At 47.5% G+C, this 20,470-nt stretch overlaps 1 protein-coding gene and 1 long non-coding RNA gene across 2 annotated transcripts; one reads left to right on the forward strand and one right to left on the reverse strand.

Annotated features, from left to right (window-relative positions):
* Positions 1–631: 631 nt before the first annotated feature.
* On the reverse strand, positions 632–5,678 carry TMEM247 (transmembrane protein 247). The gene is given in 4 exon segments (XM_086327127.1): positions 632–1,010; positions 1,013–1,210; positions 4,296–4,643; positions 5,562–5,678. Coding segments are annotated over 4 exon segments (783 nt in total). The 3' UTR covers positions 632–890.
* Positions 5,656–18,478, forward strand: LOC147363379 (uncharacterized). The gene is made up of 3 exons (XR_015137024.1): positions 5,656–8,683; positions 9,551–9,758; positions 18,328–18,478. It is a non-coding gene; the product is annotated as an uncharacterized LOC147363379 (long non-coding RNA).
* The last annotated feature ends 1,992 nt before the right edge of the window (positions 18,479–20,470 follow it).

The following is a 20,470-nucleotide window of genomic DNA, read 5'->3' on the forward strand; positions in this document are numbered from 1 at the left end:
TGCACTGCTCAATGATTAGGATACCCGATAGGCCCATCCTGGGCTCCCTGGAGCTTCAGCATCTCTATTCTTGAATTGCATGTTGCTGAGGGCAGGCTCTGAGCCTGTGTGATGGATTGTGTGCAGTCCTGCTCAGGCCAGGGTTAAATGGACCCTTGCCAATGGCATGGCAATGCCCTCTTGACATGTCTGCAGAGCTGGAAGGCGCTTACAGAGTTTTGGCTCTTGTATTAGTTTCCTGTGTTAGTTCTGCTGCTGTCATAAATTGTTACAAATGCAGTGGCTTAAAGCAACTCATTTATTCTCTTACAGTTCTGGAGGTCAGAAATTTAAAATGGCTTTGACAGGGCTGCATCCTTTCTGGTGACTCTAGGAAAGAGCCCATGTTCTTGCCTTTTCTAACTTCTGTAGGCTGCCTGCATTTCTTGGCTCGTGGTCCCACATCACTCCCCGCTCTGCTCCCGTGGCCACATGTTCTCTGCCTCTCACCCTCCTGCCTCCCTCTTATAAGAACCCTTTTGATTACACTGTGCTTATCTGGATAATCCAGGATCACTTCTTCATTTCAAGGCCGTAATTTAATCCCAAAGTCTTTTTTTTTTTTTTTTTATCACATAAGGTGACATATGGGAACTGGGATGTGGACCTCTTTGGGGGCCCTACCTCCCAGCCTCCCTCAGCTCCCCACACCTCAGACAAGATCTATCTAAATGAGAAGATTCAGTGGATCCCAAGTCAGCCCAGTCACGGTATAATTTCTGTGGTTCTGGAAGGGCTTTCTAAACCTCTTCTCCCTACACATGCCTCCTTAACCCACTACCTTCTGAAATCCTCCTCTTGGGAAACAAAGCGTCTTCACCCACAGTGAGAACTCAGGCTTAGTACAAGGCCTAAACACATCTCTTCACACTAAGGTGTAAATGTTTGACAGCAAACCTTTCCTAACAGTGAGTTCTGATTGGGGGAGGGGGGCACAGGTGAGGCAAGGTGGTGCCCAGTGATGGAGAGAGAGCGAAGGCACTTGGAAGTATGACCATAAAGTTTTAATCAAACAGAGCAAAATGGCCACAATGCAGAACAGGTAGTGCTTGGAGAAGAGAAAGAAGATCATCTCCTTGGTGACATAGATTATGTGTATGAAGATGAAGCAGTACAGGAACATGGCGAACTGGTTCTGGGGAAGCAGGAGGTCCTGGAGGCCTCCTGAGAACTGTGGGGAAAGAAGAGAGTGGAAATGACCAGCTGGGGCCTGGACACCAGGCAGACCTGGGCTTCCTTCCTGCTCTTGTCCCTTCCCGAATGTGACCTTAGGCAGGCTGTCTTCCTCACCCAAGGTGAGGGTAATTGTGCCCACCTCACAAGATGGTGAGGAGGAAGAGTGAGACAAGAATGAAAAATTCCAGGCAAGGCTACTGGCACAGAGGGGACTCATCAGTTTTCACTTCTTGAGCCTGGCCTTAGCCCTCCCGAGCCAGGCTGCCGCCCTCCTTTCTCTGTACGCTCCATGCAGCCTGTGGGTCCCACACATGGGCAGTCTCTCTCCTACTCAGAGATCCCCAGATCTGGACACTGGGTCTTGAGCTAGTTCCCTGGAAGGTCTCCCCTGATGCCCCACCTTCTTTGCTGGATGGTGGCCCAATGAGAGGGTATCCCTAGGGCACAAATGACTATCTGATTTTCTGGGTGCTGGTGCGTGTCACATCGGGATAGGCTGCGGTCCTTCAGCCCAGGGTGTGTCTCTCCTGTGGACAGGTAGTAGACAGGGGATGGGGCCTCCCTAAACCCTCGGGGTCTTGGGTGTGGGGAAGGGTCAGTTTTAGCTGTCTGGCTGATTCTGCCTGTGTGTTGCTCTTTTCCAGGATCTATATGATTAAGGTCAAACAGATCCCCATTTAAACTGTAGAAAGCAGTAACATAGAAGTGGAGTAAAAGCTGATGTAACTATTACGGTCTGCAGTTAAGAAGGCATCACACCTATGGTTCATTCTTTAAAATCTTTTCAACTCATGCCACATTTTTTGTAAGCAGGGTTGGTGATGCTCTGAATTCACTAGAAACATATTCAGAGGTATTTTTCAATACAATAACAACTGTCTACCTACTCACCCACCCACCCAGAAAAAGAGAGTTGGGAATTTACAAATAAACTCAACTCTCCAAGGAAATGCGCAGGAAGCAAAACGCTTTTGTAAAATATTGTTAAAGGTGGGGTTTTGGACACAATACTGTTGAAACAACTACGTAAAATGTGAGGCAAACTGAATAAAACTGAGCAGGGCAGAAAATGACTCCAGTAAAGCCGCCTCTAAAATGAATGGTAAGGAAGGCAGAAGACCAGAGGGGAAGAAACCCGGTGTTCTGGGCTGGGAGTGGAGGGCTGGACAGATACTGTGTTTCTCTGCAGACCTGGTGCGGCTCTGTGTCCATGGACTCTTTGCCACTGTTGGTGGTCTGCAGGCTAATGACTGACATTTGTGATTTTGATAACAAACTGCATTTGTGAAACCTTTTAGACTTTTCAAAACACTTCCAATGGTCTCTTTTTTTAAGTGGAAGACAGAGAGCAGATAGGACTATAAAGATTTCCATCTCCTCCAGCAAGGAGAAAGATTTTCAAACTAAAAAGCAAGTATTTCATGAGCAAGAAAAACAAAAGATAATTGTTAAGAGGCCAGCCTGTGTTCATTGAGAGCAAATCATGCAAAGCCAACCTAATTTTCTTTAAAAAAGAACATGGACCAGTCAGTTGGGGAAATGCTATCATATAATATCTTAATTCTGGGAAACCATTTGACTGTGTGTTCAGTACAGTTTTCTGGACAAGGTAGAGAAATGTGAGCTGGAGAAAATGTAACTCAAGGGTGCTGATTAATGGAACATTGCTAACCTGTAGGGAACTCTTTTAGTGGTATTTACTTTAGGTCATATCCTCCTCAACAATTATAGCAATGACTTGGATAAAGCCAGAAGGCACGTTTCTCAGAACTCAGGATGACTCAGAACTGGGAAGCATAGCTAATACATTACATCCCAATAAAATTAAAAAGTGATGAACGTAGGTTGTTGCATTTGGGTCAAGAAGTGAATTGCATGAGTACATAAAAATGGTAATAGCTAACATTTATTGAGTGCTTACCTCAATGTGCCAGGCTCATTTCAGAGTGCCTCACATGTATTCTTTCATTTAATCCTCCCCACAATCCTATGAGGTAGGTATTGCCTTATAGATGAGCAGCTGCTGCTGCTAAGTCACTTCAGTCACGTTCGACTCTGTGCGACCCCGTAGACCGCAGCCCATCAGGCTCCCCCGTCCCTGGGATTCTCCAGGCAAGAACACTGGAGTGGGTTGCCATTTCCTTCTCCAATTCATGAAAGTGAAAAGTGAAAGTGAAGTTGTTCAGTCGTGTCCGACTCTTCGAAACCCCATGGACTGCAGCCTACCAGGCTCCTCCATCCATGGGATCTTCCAGGCAAGAGTACTGGAGTGGGGTGCCATTGCCTTCTCTGATAGATGAGCAGACCAAGGTTCAAAGAGGATCAGTAATTTGCCCAGTGTCATGAATTCATATGTTTCAGAGCCAGGATTTTAACCTAGAACTGTCTGATTTAAAGCTCAGACAGTGCTGCTTTAAACAATAACATCTTTCATTATTTAGTGCTTATGATGGTCCAGCCACAGTGTTAGGAATTTCCCATCCCATTTAATCACACACAGGCTTTCTTATCCCTGTTTAGGTTAGGGGGGAGTGGCCCATTTCTTGCCAAAAGATATCTAAGTTTTAGTTGACAGCAAGGCAGTGTGATCCAATAGAACAAATGCAGCCCTGAACAGAGGAGGTGTGTGTCTGTGTGTGGTGGGGCCGGGGATGGTTTTATCAAAATCCATCAGCCAGGCTGCAGTGGCGGGTGTCGGGGCTGGGGGTGGGGGAGCATTGGAGGGGACATGGTGGGGGGCGTGGAGGGTGGGGGTGGGTGGGGGTGTCTGCAGTCTAGGCCCAGGCATCTTGTTTTAAGAGATGCCGAGAAGAGAGGAGAGGGGTGGGAATCCAGCCAGAGAGGAAATGTTGAGTTTTCCCTGAGGAGGAAAACCGTGGACAAGGTGGTTCTGGGGCCAACCTTCCTTGAAGAGCTGGATCTGAGTTTAATTAACATGGAAGCTCTAAAGCTGTGAGCGGAGGTAGGGTGGCACGCAGCCACCAAATGGATAAAGTAGGCTTCCTGTGCAGGTCAGCGACGGGCTCCCCTCACCCCTAGTGTCCCACACCCTTGGCCTCCGGGCGGGACCTGGCACCTACCAGGCGGGGCGTCGCCTGCTGCTGCAGCTGCTCCATCACCTCCTCGTGCTGCCGCTGGCGCTCGTTCTCCTCGTGCAGGTACTTGAGCCGCTTGAGCTCAAACTCCATGCGCACCTTCTCCAGCTCCATCTCGGCGTCGCGCTCGCGCACTGGGCTCCCCGGCGCCGCCATGGCTGGGACCGAGGGCAGCTCCGCGAGTTCGGGTCCATCGCCCGCCTGTCCTTTAGTGGCAGCGGGGCCGGCCTTGGAGGACAGTACCTTAGGTGGCCCCGGGCAGCCTACGTCCTCACAAGTTTCCATCTCCTCCAGGTAGTCGTAGGAGGAGTCTGGCTTCGGGGTGTCTGCCTCCTGGGGCTGGAGAGGCAGAAATGAGGGGATGGGAGGAGTCAGTATGGGGCGGCCCCGCCTCCCACCCTACTGTGCACCGGCAGCCCCAGGCCACAGTGCCCCGGGGGTGCTTGAAAGTGTGTTGTGAACTGAAAGCATCTAGACTCAATTCTTAAGAGAAACTTACATGGAGTTATCAGGACCTTGAGAGTTAAGAAGAAGGAGAGGGCAAACTGACAGAGGAATGGCGCCCTAAATTTCCAAGTGGGTGTGTTGGGGGAATTGAGTAGAAGTCTGTCTTCCTGGTGGTCTTCAAATCGCTGCTTGCAGGTGACTCGCCCCATCCCCACAACTAGTTTGAGATCAGTTAGATACCCAGTCGTCTAGAGGTTACAGAAGGAGGAAGAAACCTAGGCTCTGCATTGAGTACCTCTGTATAGGAGGACCCAGATCCCCATTTGTAGGAGGAAGAAAGCCACTCCCGCCCCCCACCCATGGAGAGGTAGATGTGCGTGTGTGTGTGAAAGTCGTGTCTGACTCTTTGAGACCCCATGGACTATAGAGTCCATGGAATTCTTCAGGCCAGAATACTGGAGTGGGTAGCCTTTCCCCTCTCCAGGGGATCTTCCCAACCCAGGGATCGAATCCAGGTCTCCTGCATTGGGGGTAGATTCTTTACCAGATGAGCCACCTGGGAAGTGGAGAGGTAGATAGATGGGGGGGATCAAAGCCAACTTCAGGTGACTTCACAATGTTGTGAAGGCTACCTGGTCTCTGGATGCAGCCAGGTGCCAGTGTGGGGACAGGGTGCATGTCACCCCCTCTTAGTAGCTCTCTGGAATCTCCTAGCTCTCAGCCCCTAGCTTGTGGTGTCCCCATTATGCACTTCCTCCCCTCACTGGGACGGGCTGGGGCAGTGGGAAGAGGCATCCTCCTTACCAATGAAGCCCTTGGCTTTCCTTCAGACATGGGGTCATCAGGCGCCATCTTGGGGAAGGTTGGGCAACTTTCTCCTGCCCCTCGGCCTTCCATCATTTCCCTATCCTCCGTTGCCATCCAGAAAACCACAGCACTGCCAGTTGGGGCCAAAGGACATTTTTTGAGGCATTAACATTTGGCCTCACAAGATTCCACAGCCCAGCCATCATCACAATCGCCTGTCCTCATAATAACCCACATTCCACCAGTCGCTAGGGCCCCTTTAGCAGAGATACCTTTGAGGTGCCTTTTGTGAAGAACTACAGGGTGGGCCTTCAGCACCCCTAGGGACCACTTTGAAAACTAGAATTCCCCCACTTGAAACCCAGAATTCCATCAATTGAAGTTTCTTCTCCTGAAGTTCCTCTTTTAAATGCAGGCTGTATTGAGATGATTCAGAATTAGCTCCACAAACCTTGTTATGGGCTGGATTTTGTCCTCTCACCCCCCACACTCATATGTTGAAGTCCTAGCCCCCAGTACCTTAGAATGTGACTTCATGAAGAGATAAGGGTCTTTACAGAGGTGATTATGTTAAATGAGGTCATTAGGGTGGGTCCTTATCCAGTATGACTGAGGAAACGTAAACACAGAGGTGCACCTGAGGAGATGATGTGAAGTTGAGGGAGAAGATGGCCATCTGAAGACCAAAGAGACAGGTCTCATATTAGAGCTCTCCAGAGAACCAACAGGAGCCCCATCTTATACGTTCAAATAGAACTTATTAAGAAGGGGCTCAGGTGATTATGGAAGCTGAGAAGTGCACGGTCTGCTGTCAGAAAGTGGGAGACTCCTGAAAGCTGATGTATAACTTCCAGCCTGAGTCTGAAGGCCTAGTAACCAGGAGTGCTGCTGATGTAAGTCCCGGTCCAAGACTGATATCTCAGGCAGAGAATCAGTTCAGCATTCCTCTGCCTTTTTTCTCCATTCAGGCCTTCAAAGGATGAGATGATGCCCATCCACACTGAAACAGGCTAGTCTGCTCTATCCAGTCCACCAATTCAAATACTGATCTCTTCCAGAAGCATCCTCACAGACATACTCAGAAATAATGTCTAACCAGATATTTGGGCATCCCAGGACCCAGTCAAGGTGACCCAGAAAATTAACCATCAAAAGACTGGGACAGATCCTTCCCTCACAGCCTTTAGCTGAAACCAACCCTGCTGACACCTTGACCTTGGACATCTAGCTTCCAGAACTGTGAGAAAATAAACCACCGTCATTTACGCCACCCAGTCTATGGTGCTTTGCTATGGCAGTCCTAGCAAACTGATACAACCTCGATTTTTCCTTGAATGCATTGGGTGGGAACAGTAAAGAGATTGGGTACCGGGGTATATTTGTTGTCTTCAGTTTTGTGGAAATGACAAAAATCATTGTTGGTAGTTGGAGGCAGGGTTGCATATGGAGAGAGAAAGGGCTGCATTTGAATTCTAGCTTTGCTACTGTGTTTAGCTGGATGTCCAAGGAAAAGTTATTTCACATCTCTGAGGTTCCGTGTGCTCATTTGTGGAGGGATAAGGATTTGCCCAATCCCCTGCCCTGTGGCTTTCCCAGTGACTCAGTGGGCAGAGAACCTGCCTACAATGCAGGAGACACAGGAGACGTGGGTTCGATTCCTGGGTCAGGAAGATCCCCTGGAGGAGGAAATGGCAACCCACTCCAGTACTCTTGCCTGAAAAATCCCATGGTAGGCTTGGTAGGCTTCAGTCCATGGGGTTGCAAGAGTCGGACACGGACACCACTGAGTGACCAAGCGCTATGCTGCACTGTAGCACTGATGTGAAACTAAGCTACTGTCTTTGCCCAGTACCTGCCTATACAGGGGCTATGAAAATGACAACCACACCATCTCTATTACAAGAGGGTTTGTCACTGGAGAGAAGAAAGTGCTCAACGTCTACCTTCTTGAAAGGTGTTTTTTGGCCATGCCAGGCAGCTTGCAGTATCTTAGTTCCCGAACCAGGGATTGAACCCAGGCCACAATAGTGAAAGCCCAAAATACTAACCTCTAGGCCACCAGGGGACTCCCTGTTGCAAATCTTTATCTGAACCATGGCTTTCCTCTCCCAGAATTATGATGGTGACCATGGAACTAGCTCACAGTTACTGTGTAAGATGTTGATCCTGCCTCAAGCACTAGGAGTAGGATTGCCAGATAAATCTATTTAAGGGTGTCCAGTTAAATTTGAATTTTAGATGAATAATTTTTAGTATAAATAGGTTCTGAAACTTGCATGGGACATGTTAAAGAATTCTTTGTTGTTTATCTGAAATTCAAATTTATTGTAACTGGGGATCTTGTGTTTTCATTTGCTAAATCCTATGGTCTTAACTAGGAGAGACCTGCCCAGAGAAACAGTTATATATGACTAATGAGCTGCTATTAAAAATCACTAAGTGCTCAAGTGTATAATAAGTGGTAAATGTAGTTGTATCAGTTGTATATCAAACAACCATAAAATCTCAGTGATGTAACAACAATAAACATTTATTTAACTCAGACATCTAAGAGTTGACTGATCTAGGCTAGACTCCTCTGGAGGCTCGGTCAAGGCAGCTTCTTCCTCTTCTTGGAGCTATTGGGCTGGCCTTGACATGCTCTTTTCATGGCAATGGGAGAGGTACAAAAGTTCTTCGAATTGGCATACCATCACTCCCATCTTATGCTATTGGCTTTGGCTTGACCAAACTCAAAGTCAAATGATGGGGAAATGTACTGCATCCTTTTAGTGGGAAGAACTGTGAAGACATAGTGTAAAGAGTATCGATATGAGGCAGTAAGAAGAGTTGGGGCCCATAAAGCAATCTCCTGTTGTAGTCAAGAAGGTTGGTGCTGCTCTGATTGGAGCAGCTGGGGAAGGTTTGGTGGAAGAGGTGACATGAAGGGCAGGTAGGATTTGGGCAAGAGGATCAGCATGAGCAAAGTCTTGGCTGATAATTATTATCCATTTGTCTTTCCATTTCTGCTCTCTGCCCTTCTCCATCCTGCCCTTTCCCTAGGAGGTCGTCCTCCAAGAAACTGCATGAATTCATTATGCAAAGCAAGCAAGATGTACTCTCATTTCCCCTGTCCCAAGGTAAGAACTGCACATACCTGTGCTTAGGGGACTCTATAGGAAGCTGGGGAGATAGCTGTCATGAGCTTTGGGTTGGTTTGGCACTTCTTCACCATGAAAAGAATCTCCCCTCCTCCACTGAGCCCAGGGAAAGGAGGCTATAGTAAAGCCTCTTGAGGAACAAGGAGACAGGATCACATGGGGGCCCCCGGGGACGGTGCTGCCTTCAGCAGCCAGCACTGCTGCGTCTTCCTGTGCTTTGTCATTGTTACTTGGCTGGCTCTGATGTTGCTGCTTCTCTGTGTCACTTTAATCAACATCCTTTCTCACTTTTTTCCCTATCTCATAGCTTTAACATATGTAAGGTTTCTGCTTCTTCCCAATTTCAGCATATTGTAACTTGAGCTTCTAATAGCCCTTCCCAGCCCTGACTGCATGGCCTCTCTCTATGCAGTCAGTGTTGTGTCTGTCTTAACTGCCTTAGTCATCATGATTTCCTAGTTGACTTTCCCAAGAGCAGGAATCAGAATGACCTGCTTTGTCTCTATGTGGGCAGAGCTTCTTATTCTAGCTGCTGGGCAGCCCGTAGATTGGAAAGATGTCCAGCCCAGCTGGGCAGGCAGTGGAACAGTGGAGGGGTGGGGAGGCAGGGCCATACAGAACAGTGTGCAGCCTTGGGTGGCTCCTGAGCAGGAGCTGAGGGTGGGTGGGGGGGTCAGTTTCCCTCAGAAGGTCCATTGGGTGCAGCAGGCACTATGTTGAAAGTTGATGGACAGATTCATATAGTAAAGTGTCAATTGTTTTGGCAAATAACCCAATGAGAGATGTGTATGCATATTAGTATGGCACTCACGGACTTCCATGCCCATTATCTCATTTGATTCTCAGAATGCCTGATGAGGCCATTTAAAGCAGGTGTAATTATTGCTTCCTGACAAGCAAGGAACCTGAGTCACACAGAGAGATGAAGTGATCAGTGTCTGAGTGCAGACGACGTTAGTGGTTGAGCTACAGCTGGAATGCGGGCTTCCCGTCTCCTTCCCTGATGTGTTTATACTAGACCATAGGATGGTCTTTGGGGCTCCAACTCTAAGAGGTAAGATGATTTTCTACTTCAAATAAAAGAAAGACGGGTGTACATGGATGTGTATTACAACAAGACTGGAAAAAAGTTAAATTTCCCCTAGAAGCAATCTGGTTAGTGCTGTATCCATATCAAGAATACTATGCAGATTTTTAAAAGAATAAGACTAAAGAAAAAAATAAGAAATAAGGTAGATGCATTAGCATAATTATGGAATGCTCTCTAAGATATATTACTCAGTGGAAAAGCAAAAGCAATGCTTTCCTGTATATTAAAAATAGGAAGACATATTATTACTGGTAGATGCCTAGAATATGCCTGCAAAGCCATAAAAGAAACTGGTTCCTGATGGCTGTGCTTGAGGTGGGAGGATGGAGGGATTGAGGATTTGGGATAGGACAAAGATATTCCTAACTATATAGCGTTTTGTACTCTTAAACTTTTTTTAAAAAAAGCAATGTGCATATATTATGTTTTCAGTTAAAATTTTTAAAAAGTGTCTGGAAGAGAGAGGTTTCCTCAATATGGGTGAAAGGAAGTTTAGGCTGTGTAATCTATTCTAGTTGAAGACAGGTAGACATCTTTAAGCCACTGGGTCATACCCATCCTACATGCCATCCCCCCACCTCTGTGGCCCCTCTCCCATCTGGGGTTGCCTTCACTTCCATTGGGGACATATGTCCAACTGCCAACATGTCCTCTTCCCTTTCTGGCTGCCTCAGCTGCAGACTGCTGGGATTTTGAGACATTTCAGCTCGGGTGTGCTACAGCATTTAGAGGACTGTATGAGTTTGAGTAAGCTACAGGAGTTGGTGATGGACAGGGAAGCGTGGCATGTTGCAGTCCATGGGGTCGAAAAGAGTCGGACGCGACTGAGTGGCTGAACTGATGATCGGGCACTAACCAGCTACCAGGTACTGGGAACTTTTCTTGGATCATTCTGTGTAATTTTTCAGAGAAATCCTATGAGTTAGGTACTATGATTATCTCTGTCTTCACAGAAGTAGTAACTGAGTTTCAGAAAGGCTTAGTCGCCTGCCCGTAGTAATGCAGGTAGGATCAGGTAAAGCCTGGACTTAAGCACCAGAGTCCCTGTATTAAATCCATTCCTGCTGGAAATACTGAGAGCAGTTTCTATTTTCCTGACTGAACCCTGGCTGATATACAGTGAATATGCAGGAGGAAGAGGAGACCTAAATGCTCAGAGGATTTGTTGGGTGCATCTGACGTAGGGACACATGCCCCCAGGGTGTATGCCAGGATGTATATGGAGGCATGTGTATGGCTTGCTCTCTGCATGTCCCCTTGTCCACCAGTCCCTGCTTTACCTGAACCCTCCTTACCTGACTATCCAAACCTCCTAATCATGGAACTTAACCAGTAACTGCCTACATGTTTGCTTCTTGCCCCAACTAGTGATTGTTCTAATCCTTAGTTCAGAACAGGTCCACCTGCTAGTTTATTAAAGGGAAATGTCCACCCTTGTGATGCTTGTTAACCAAAGGGGCTGTGAGGGCTGTACCCCAGCAGCTGATTTCCCTGGTAACTGATGAACCAACCTGACATCAATTCCACCTATAAATGGTAGCCTCCCTGACTTCAGGCGTGTAAGATCCCCTATCCAACAAACTGTTGATATTAACAGCTCTGTCTCTGTTTCCAGGCTCTTTCTTTGGCCTGCAGACTGGGCCATAACAAGACTTTCAGGCCTGAGGAGTGCAGCCCCACAGTATCTATATGAGCATTTTATCAGTCAGGGCCTGATCAGAAGACAGAAGCCACACAGAAATTCTAACAGGGAAGGCAGAATGTAAAGAATTATTAACTAGTGACAGGGAATTGGCTACTTAGGAGGTAAGACAACTCTAAATAATACAGGAATGAATTTGGGAGTGGTGCCTCTTAGAGGCTGAGATGCAGATCTCGCTGGAGAGGATGTGGCTGGAGTCATCGAGCCTTGTTCACTGAGGTCAAGGTCAAGCTGGAAACTGACTATAGGGTGCCAACAAATCTCACCTGGAAGCTGCCTAGAAGCTGGTGTTACACTTTCCAGAAGGTCATTGGAGAACCTTAGCTAGGAAGCCTGTTGGGACAAGCTTCTCCTAAGATGCCCCTGAGACTCTGTGGAGATGAGTACCATGCCCAGCACTGAGAGAGGAAGAAGAAAGCAGAGAGCACCAGGGCCAGGAGAGGAGCCCTTTCTTCCTCTAATGTCTCTTCAGCTCAGTTCAGTTCAGCCACTCAGTTGTGTCCGACTCTTTGCGATCCCATGGACTGCAGCACACCTCCCTGTCCATCACCAACTCCCAGAGTTTACCCAAACTCGTGTGCATTGAGTCAGTGATGCCATCTAATCATCTCATCCTCTGTCATCCCCTTCTCCTCCTGCCTTCAATCTTTCCTAGCATCAGGGTCTTTTCAAATGAGTCAGCTCTTCCCATCAGGTGGCCAAAGTATTGGAGTTTCAGCTTCAACATCAGTCCTTACAATGAACGCTCGGGACTGATCTCCTTTAGGATGGACTGGTTGGATCTCCTTGCAGTCCAAGGGACTCTCAAGAGTTTTCTCCAACACCACAGTTCAAAAGCATCAATTCTTCGGTGCTCAGCTTTCTTTGTAGTCCAACTCTCACATCCATACATGACTACTGGAAAAACCATAGCCTTGACTAGACGGACCTTTGTTGACAAAGCAATGTCTCTGCTTTTTAATATGCTGTCTAGGTTGGTCATAATTTTCCTTGCAAGGAGTAAGCGTCTTTGAATTTCATGGCTGCAATCACCATCTGCAGTGATTTTGGAGCCTCCCAAAATAAAGTCTGCCACTGTTTCCACTGTTTCTCCATCTATTTGCCATGAAGTGATGGGACCAGATGCCATGAACTTAGTTTTCTGAATGTTGAACTTTAAGCCAACTTTTTCACTCTCCTCTTTCACTTTTATCAAGAGGCTCTTCAGTTCTTCACTTTCTGCCATAAGGGTGGTGTCATCTGCATATCTGAGGTTATTTATATTTCTCCCAGCAGTCTTGATACCAGCTTGTGCTTCATTCAGCCCCGTGTTTCTCATGATGTACTCTGAATATAAGTTAAATAAGCAGGGTGACAATATACAGCCTTGACATACTCCTTTTCCTATTTGGAACCAGTCTGTTGTTCCACGTCCATTTCTAACTGTTGCTTCCTGACCTGCATACAGATTTCTCAAGGGGCAGGTCAGGTGGTCTGGTATTCCCATCTCCTTCAGAATTTTTCACAGTTTATTGTGATCCACACAGTCAAAGGCTTTGGCATAGTCAATAAAGCAGAAATAGACGTTTTATCTGGAACTCTCTTGCTTTTTCGATGATCCAGCAGATGTTGGCATTTTGATCTCTGGTTCCTCTGCCTTTTCTAAAACCAGCTTGAACATGTGGAAGTTCATGGTTCACGTATTGCTGAAGCCTGGATTGGAGAATTTTGAGCATTACTTTACTAGTGTGTGAGATGAGTGCAATTTTGCCGTAGTTTGAGCATTCTTTGCCATTGCCTTTCTTTGGGATTGGAATGAAAACTGACCTTTTCCAGTCCTGTGGCCACTGCTGAGTTTTCCAAATTTGCTGGCATATTGAGTGCAGCACTTTCACAGCATCATCTTTCAGGATTTGAAATAGCTCCACTGGAATTCCATCACCTCCACTAGCTTTGTTGAGTGATGTTTCCTAAGGCCCACTTGACTTCACATTCCAAGATGTCTGGCTCTAGGTGAGTGATCACACCATTGTGATGATCTGGGTAATGAAGATCTTTTTTGTACAGTTCTTCTGTGCATTCTTGCTGCCTCTTCTTAATACCTTCTGCTTCTGTTAGGTCTCTACCATTTCTGTCCTTTATTGTGCCCATCTTTGCATGAAATGTTCCCTTGGTGTCTCTAATTTTCTCGAAGAGATCTCTAGTCTTTCCCATTCTGTTGTTTTCCTCTATTTCTTTGCATTGATCGCTGAGGAAGGCTTTCGTATCTCTCCTTGCTGTTGTTTGGAACTCTGCATTCAAATGGGTATATCTTTCCTTTTCTCCTTTGCTTTTTCCTTCTCTTCTTTTCACAGCTGTTTGTAAGGCCTCCTCAGGTGGCCATTTTGCTTTTTTGCATTTCTTTTTCTTGGGGATGGTCTTGATCCCTGTCTCCTGTGCAATGTCATGAACCTCCATCCATAGTTCATCAGGCACTCTGTCTATCAGATCTAGTCCCTTAAATCTATTTCTCACTTCCACTGTATAATTGTAAGGGATGTGATTTAGGTCATACCTGAATGGTCTAGTGGTTTTCCCTACTTTCTTCAATTTAAGTCTGAATTTGGCAATAAGGAGTTCATGATCTGGAAGGAATGGAGAAGGAAATGGCATCCCACTCCAGTACTCTTGCCTGGAAAATCCCATGGACAGAGGAGCCTGGTAGGCTACAGTCCATGGGGTCTCAAAGAGTCGGACATGACTGAGCGACTTCACTTAGCTCATGATCTGAGCCACAGTCAGCTCCCAGTCTTGTTTTTGCTGACTCTATAGAGCTTCTCTATCTTTGGCTGCAAAGAATATAATCTGATTTTGGTGTTGACCATCTGGTGATGTCCACGTAGTCTTCTGTTGTGTTGTTGGAAGAGGGTGTTTGCTCTGACCAGTGTGTTCTCTTGGCAAAACTCTATTAACCTTTGCCCTGCTTCATTCTCTACTCCAAGGCCAAATTTGCTTGTTACTCCAGGTGTTTCTTGACTTCCTACTTTTGCATTCCAGTCCCCTATAATGAAAAGGACATCTTTTTTTGGTTGTTAGTTCTAAAAGGTCTTGTAGGTCTTCATAGAACCATTCAACTTCAGCTTCTTCAGCATTACTGGTCGGGGTATAAACTTGGATTACTGTGATATTGGATGGTTTGCCTTGGAAACAAACAGAGATCATTCTGTCGTTTTTGAGATTGCATCCAAGTACTGCATTTTGGACTCTTTTGTTGACTATGATGGCTACTCCATTTCTTCTAAGGGATTCTTGTGCACAGTAGTAGATATAATGGTCATCTGAGTTAAATTCACCCATTCCAGTCCATTTTAGTTTGCTGTTTCCTAAAATGTCTACGTTCTTGCAGTCTCCTGTTTGACCACTTCTAATTTTCCTTGATTCATGGACCTAACATTCCAGCTCCAACAGAAAATTGGATTAAAGATTACTGAGCATGGCCCCGCCCATCACAGCAAGACCCTGTTTCCCCCTCAGTCAGTCTCTCCCATCAAGAAGCTTCCGTAAGCCTCTTATCCTTCTCCATCAGAGGGCAGACAGACTGAAAACCACAATCACAGAAAACTAACCAATCTGATCACATGGACTACAGCCTTGTCTAACTCAATGAAACTGAGCCACGCAGTATAGGGCCACCCAAGAGGGATGGGTCATGGTGGAGAGTTCTGACAAACTGGAGAAGGGAATGGCCAACCACTTCAGTCTTCTTGCCTTGAGAACTGTATAATGTCTCTTCAGCGCCCTCTGCTGACAAAGCTTAATATCAGGGGCTGGCAAGAGAGATGCTTACAGGGCTTTGCTTCAGAATCAGGAGCTAGGCAATAAGGGTGGATTTACAGTTGAGAGGCAATAAATTGATAACTGACATAGCATGTAGGTGCTAGGAATTCAGTTCCCTGTCAACACAGGTGCTTCAGTACTCCAGGGGAAGGTGCTGCCTTTTGAGAGGTTCACCCAAAATGATACTTCACAAGCCCCTTTCAGGTTCATGACCCTGTGCTGGATACCGAGGCTCATCATATGTACTTCTCACCTTTGTGGAGCATGTGATCTAATTGGAGAGGGACAATGCTTCTTGACATTCCCTAGGCACACTAGAGTTCACATGCCTTCCTGACTTTTTGCTGGCAGTTTTCTCAGCCTACAAAACCCTCTCTCCTCTATCTCTACCTATGAAAGTCCCTCCAGACTTCAAGGCCTATCCCAGCTACTGCCACCTGTGAAACTGTGTCCTTTGTGAGTCTCCAGCTGCCTTGTGTTAAGTGACCTGGTGCTTGTCTCATTTTCCCTCTAGAACAGGATGAGGGCAAGACATGCTGTCTCACTCACAGCAGGGGCAGCAAAGGGTCAGTGTAGCCGATGGCCCTGATCAGGCTGTGGCTCCCTTCTGGCTAGTGAGTGGGAGGTAGGTAGGCCAGAGGGTAGGCCAGAGGGTCAAGGAGCTGCATTTTCTCCTTTTCGTCCTTACACCCTCCAAGGAGAACCAGAGGCCTCACTTCTGACCACTTTCTTTCTTTGATCTCTCTACTGTGATATGAGTAAATTAGCAGCAGATGAATCCCCACAAAAGTGGATATAAATTAAATGCCTGGGAAGTATGGTGATGGGTGTGGGAACCTTGCTATCTAAAAGAATTATATGTATCATTTCACAAAGCTGCTTCCCTACCAATCTCTTATTTCTATAAATCCAATGGCTATTTACATACTAGGCTTACTGAAGCAAAGCCCATCAGTGGTGAAGCCTGAATACAGGTGCCCTTATGCTCTAACCAGGTGGAAGCTCCTGATGGGAGGCCTACTCCAATGAAGAGTTGGCATAAGGGTGAAATTCTGGACTTGAATTGTTCAGAGCTGGAAACGGGGCGTGGAGACCCTCCAGCTTGGGCCTCAGGGGCTTTCAGCCCTGAGGCTGAAAATTCAACCAATTTCTGAATAACTCCTCTGGGGTGGCAGGAAGAAAATGTTCTGACCCAGGGATTGAGGTCCTGGGGTCCTGGGTCCAGCTCTGCCATTGGCTAAGCCAAGACCCTGGCAAGTTATTGGAATCCTCCAGGAATGCAGTTTCTGCACATAAGCACTGGGGCCATGAAACCTGTCCTGCTTCATATAGGCCTATTATCCTTGTCCCCACATTACCACAGGTGAGCTAGGAGCAAGATGGTACAGCTGCTATTACACTTGCCCTGAGCTGGTATTCTAGAATGTCCTGAATGCAGTATGGAACGTCTCCCCTATGCTAATGCTGAAGTAGCCCCCCAAGAGCCTTGAATGTTTCATCAGACACTCCGTTTTCATTTCATGTAACTTAACATAAACTTATTCCCATAAAGAATGTTCCATCCTTCCCTCACCGCTACAAGAGGAAGGCGACCTTAATTCAGTGAAGCACCGTTGGCCGACATTGCCCCCTTGTGGTCCAGCTTGTCCTTACCGGGCAGCTTTCAGCCTAGGAGTTTTTCCGGAGGTTCTTCCTCCTGGTCATTTGCAGAATTCTCAGGTCACCCCAGAAAAGCTAAATCCACAAGTCCCCTGGGAGGCATTCCAGCTCAAAAAAACTCCTGATGGCAACCTGGATCTCCAGAACTGGCTGTGGAGTCTGTGTTCCAGAGGGGAGAGTAAGGTGGGCGGAACATGTCATACTCAGGAATACTCATCAATTGATTATAAACAGAACCGTGGGAATGAGACCAGCAAAGGAAGGAGCCATTGCGGGGGGGGGGGGGGAGGGGTGGGTCTTTGTCCATGGGACCTCTAGCAGGAAGGAGTCAGGAGCCATCCAGTAGGAGGAGGCATAGGAGAACTATTTTAGCAGCGTCTGGCTTTGTCCTGGGCCCTGGGGTACAACACCCAATCCTTGTGGGGATGAAGGGCTACAGGGCTGCAGGCCCCAAAGTGGAATGACAGGCAGAAAATTAAGATACCAGAAGGGGTGAATGTGGCAGTGAATCAACTTCTGGGCTTGGAAAATAAGGTGACGGGGCAGGACCAAAGCACTCAGGTCTTGGACCTGGGGTAGCAGGTGGCTGGGTTTCCAGAACTGGGGGCTAGGTTAGAGCAGGCCTGGACCTGAGTGTGACCTATGCCTATAAATGCTATGTCATCTCACAGGGACTAGAGGCCTCTGGATAGACAGAAGTCTCCAGAGGGGAGTCAAACCTGTGGGAAAGGATTAGGGGCCTCTTGCTGTGAGTGAGGAGATGTCATTTCAGGCCAGTGTTTAGATTTTTACAGGGTTCCAGGTAAGCTCTGGGCTTGGCAAATTCTGAAGGAGCTTAGATTGTGATTCTTCTCTGCTGGCCCTAGCAGGGCCCTGGCTCCCCTCTGATGGCTCAGGTCAGCTCCCCCCAGCCCCCGCACCCCCAGCTTGAATACCTGCTCTGAGCCTCAGAGTAACTTCCCAGCCCAGAAAACAAAGGTGCCACCTGTCACTTGAGAGGGGTCACGTCTACTGACTCACACCTTGTGGTGGTGGCTGACGGAGGCTCCGGAGCATCTCCCAGGCATATTTGCACTCGAACTAATGTCAAGGCCTCCACACGCCAATGATGGAATTTAGGTGCTGAAGCAGAATGATGGAAGAGATGGCTGGGAGTTTGGGGAAGGCCCCTGAAAGTTCCATGCTGTGCCACAAGATGACAAAACCCCCATTAGCTTAAAATCCCAGCATTCACAGTGGGAGCCTCCCTAAAAACCCACACGTGGGCCATGGCTATGGTGTCTCTGCTGGTGAGACAGTTCACTCTGTCAGGGACTGCTTAGCACCTGTGTCTCACCTGTGGTTTACAGGTGTTTTTGATGTAATTTTTGCTTTCAGGTGTCATCTTTGAGCAGCATTTCCTGGATGCGTGTGAAGATCAAGTTCCCAGGACCAGATGGGACCTGGGAAGCACTGCAAACCTTCTCCCCCTCCCCTTCTAGACACTCCCAGTTCACATCAGCATAATAAAGGTCTAGCCATGAAGGAACCTGTTTAACCTGCAAATTTATTTGCTCTAGACTCACTTTGCCTTGTGTGCTCCGTGCTTCCTGCTCTTAGAACTAGCTGCCTACAAAACTCAAGGGACCCCACCTTAGGGATGCTGGCTCACTATTAGAGGGTGGGCTGAAATGAGCTTTGACCTGCAGAAGCTGCCTGAAAGTCTCTGACTCTGGTGTGCCTGAGTTCCCAGCAGCTTCCAGGGGTTTCCACAGCAGTGTCAAACTACTTCCATTATCTATCTTGGCTACTACCTTGGCTCATCCCCCAGGGGGATTGGAAGCAGATTTAACCACTAAAAATACAGGAGGACTAGCTAGGACTGATGGCAAAGCTCCAATACTTTGGCCACCTGATGTGAAGAGCCAACTCACTGGAAAATACCCTGATGCTGGGAAAGACTGAGGGCAGGAGGAGAAAGCAGTGGCAGAGGATGAGATGGTTAAATAAAATCATTGACTCAGTGGACATGAGTTTGAGCAAACTCCAGGAGATAGTGGAGGGCAGAGGAGCCGGGTGTGCTGCTGCAGTGCATGGGGTCACAAAGAGCTGGACACATCTTAGCGACTGAACGACATCAAAGCTAAACAAGTAATCGTGTTTTAGCACAAGCATATCTCATGAGGTGTGCCAACCCTATCTGGAAGATGCCTGAGAGTGTGGGTGCCTCTGGGAACAAGTGGACACAGAGCTCTACAGAAGACCCAAACTGGGTCCTCAGTATCACGCCCCGAGGCCTCCCCAGCCAGTCACTGACAGGCCTTGGGCTAGGGCTCCACAGGCGTTGCCTCATTTAACTCCCCTCAGCAGAGACTGTTACCATCACTCCTGTTTATGCGGGAAGAAACCACAGCTCAGAGAAGTTAAGTGGTCTGCCCACGTCAGACAGCTGTGACGCAGCCAAGTTGAGATCCAAACCCAGTTTCCATTTACTCCAAAGTCTGGTGTCTTACTTCCTCTTGGCCACAGCATTTACTGTCTGCCCCACACCTGTGGGCGGAACCAGCGACTCTGCAGCACCCCCTCCCCCAAATCATCTTCAAAAAGATCCTATAACCTTTCACCTCTCCACCTTCTCTAGACTCTCCAAGGTTCCCACCCATGTTCAACACCCTCCAAGTTTCCCAGTGACCAGTTGCTAACAATGTTCCCATCTGCTAACAATGTTGCTGGCCACTATGGAAAGGGGAGGAAGGCGGGGAGTGTCCCGTGACTCTATGAGACTAACTTGAGCCTTCCCTGCCCTCCCTCTTTGGCTGCTCAGTTCAGTTCAGTTCAGTCGCTCAGTCAGTCGTGTCTGACTCTTTGAGACCCCATGAATCGCAGCAGGCCAGGCCTCCCTGTCCATCACCGACTCCTGGAGTTCACTCAGACTCACGTCCATCGAGTCAGTGATACCATCCAGCCATCTCATCCTCTGTCATCCCCTTCTCCTCCTGCCCCCAATCCCTCCCAGCATCAGAGTCTTTTCCAATGAGTCAACTCTTCGCATGAGGTGGCCAAAGTACTGGAGTTTCAGCTTTAGCATCATTCCTTCCAAAGAACACCCAGGACTGATCTCCTTTAGAATGGACTGGGTGCTCACCACCAGTCAAATGTCACCTTTTCTGTTCCCCTTGGACAATTTCCCTTTCTGCACCAGGCAGACTTCTTCCTTCCCAGGCCTGAGGGCACATGGGACACCCCCTAATGGCACTGATCACATTGCAATGTTACCCTTGGGTCACAGGTTTCTGGACCTCTGGACTTTAGGTGTTTTTTTAATTAATCTTATAGAGAAATTTTTGGTTTGTCCAAAGAGACTCCAGACTTTTTATTTTCTAAATTGAATTTTAAGGAGAAGTTTTAGGTTCCTACGAAAAGACTCCAGGCTTTCTTTTAAAACAGAGACTGTGTGATTCATCTGCCCCCAGCACCTAGCATGGCCTCTGGCTCATAGCCGGGGTTCAAATGCATGCTTGTTTGGTAATAAGTGAGGCAA

This window comes from Bos grunniens, chromosome 11 (assembly GCF_055505025.1).
Source record: "Bos grunniens cultivar Pamir isolate PY7600 chromosome 11, Bosgru_T2T1.0, whole genome shotgun sequence".
NCBI lineage: Eukaryota > Metazoa > Chordata > Mammalia > Artiodactyla > Bovidae > Bos > Bos grunniens.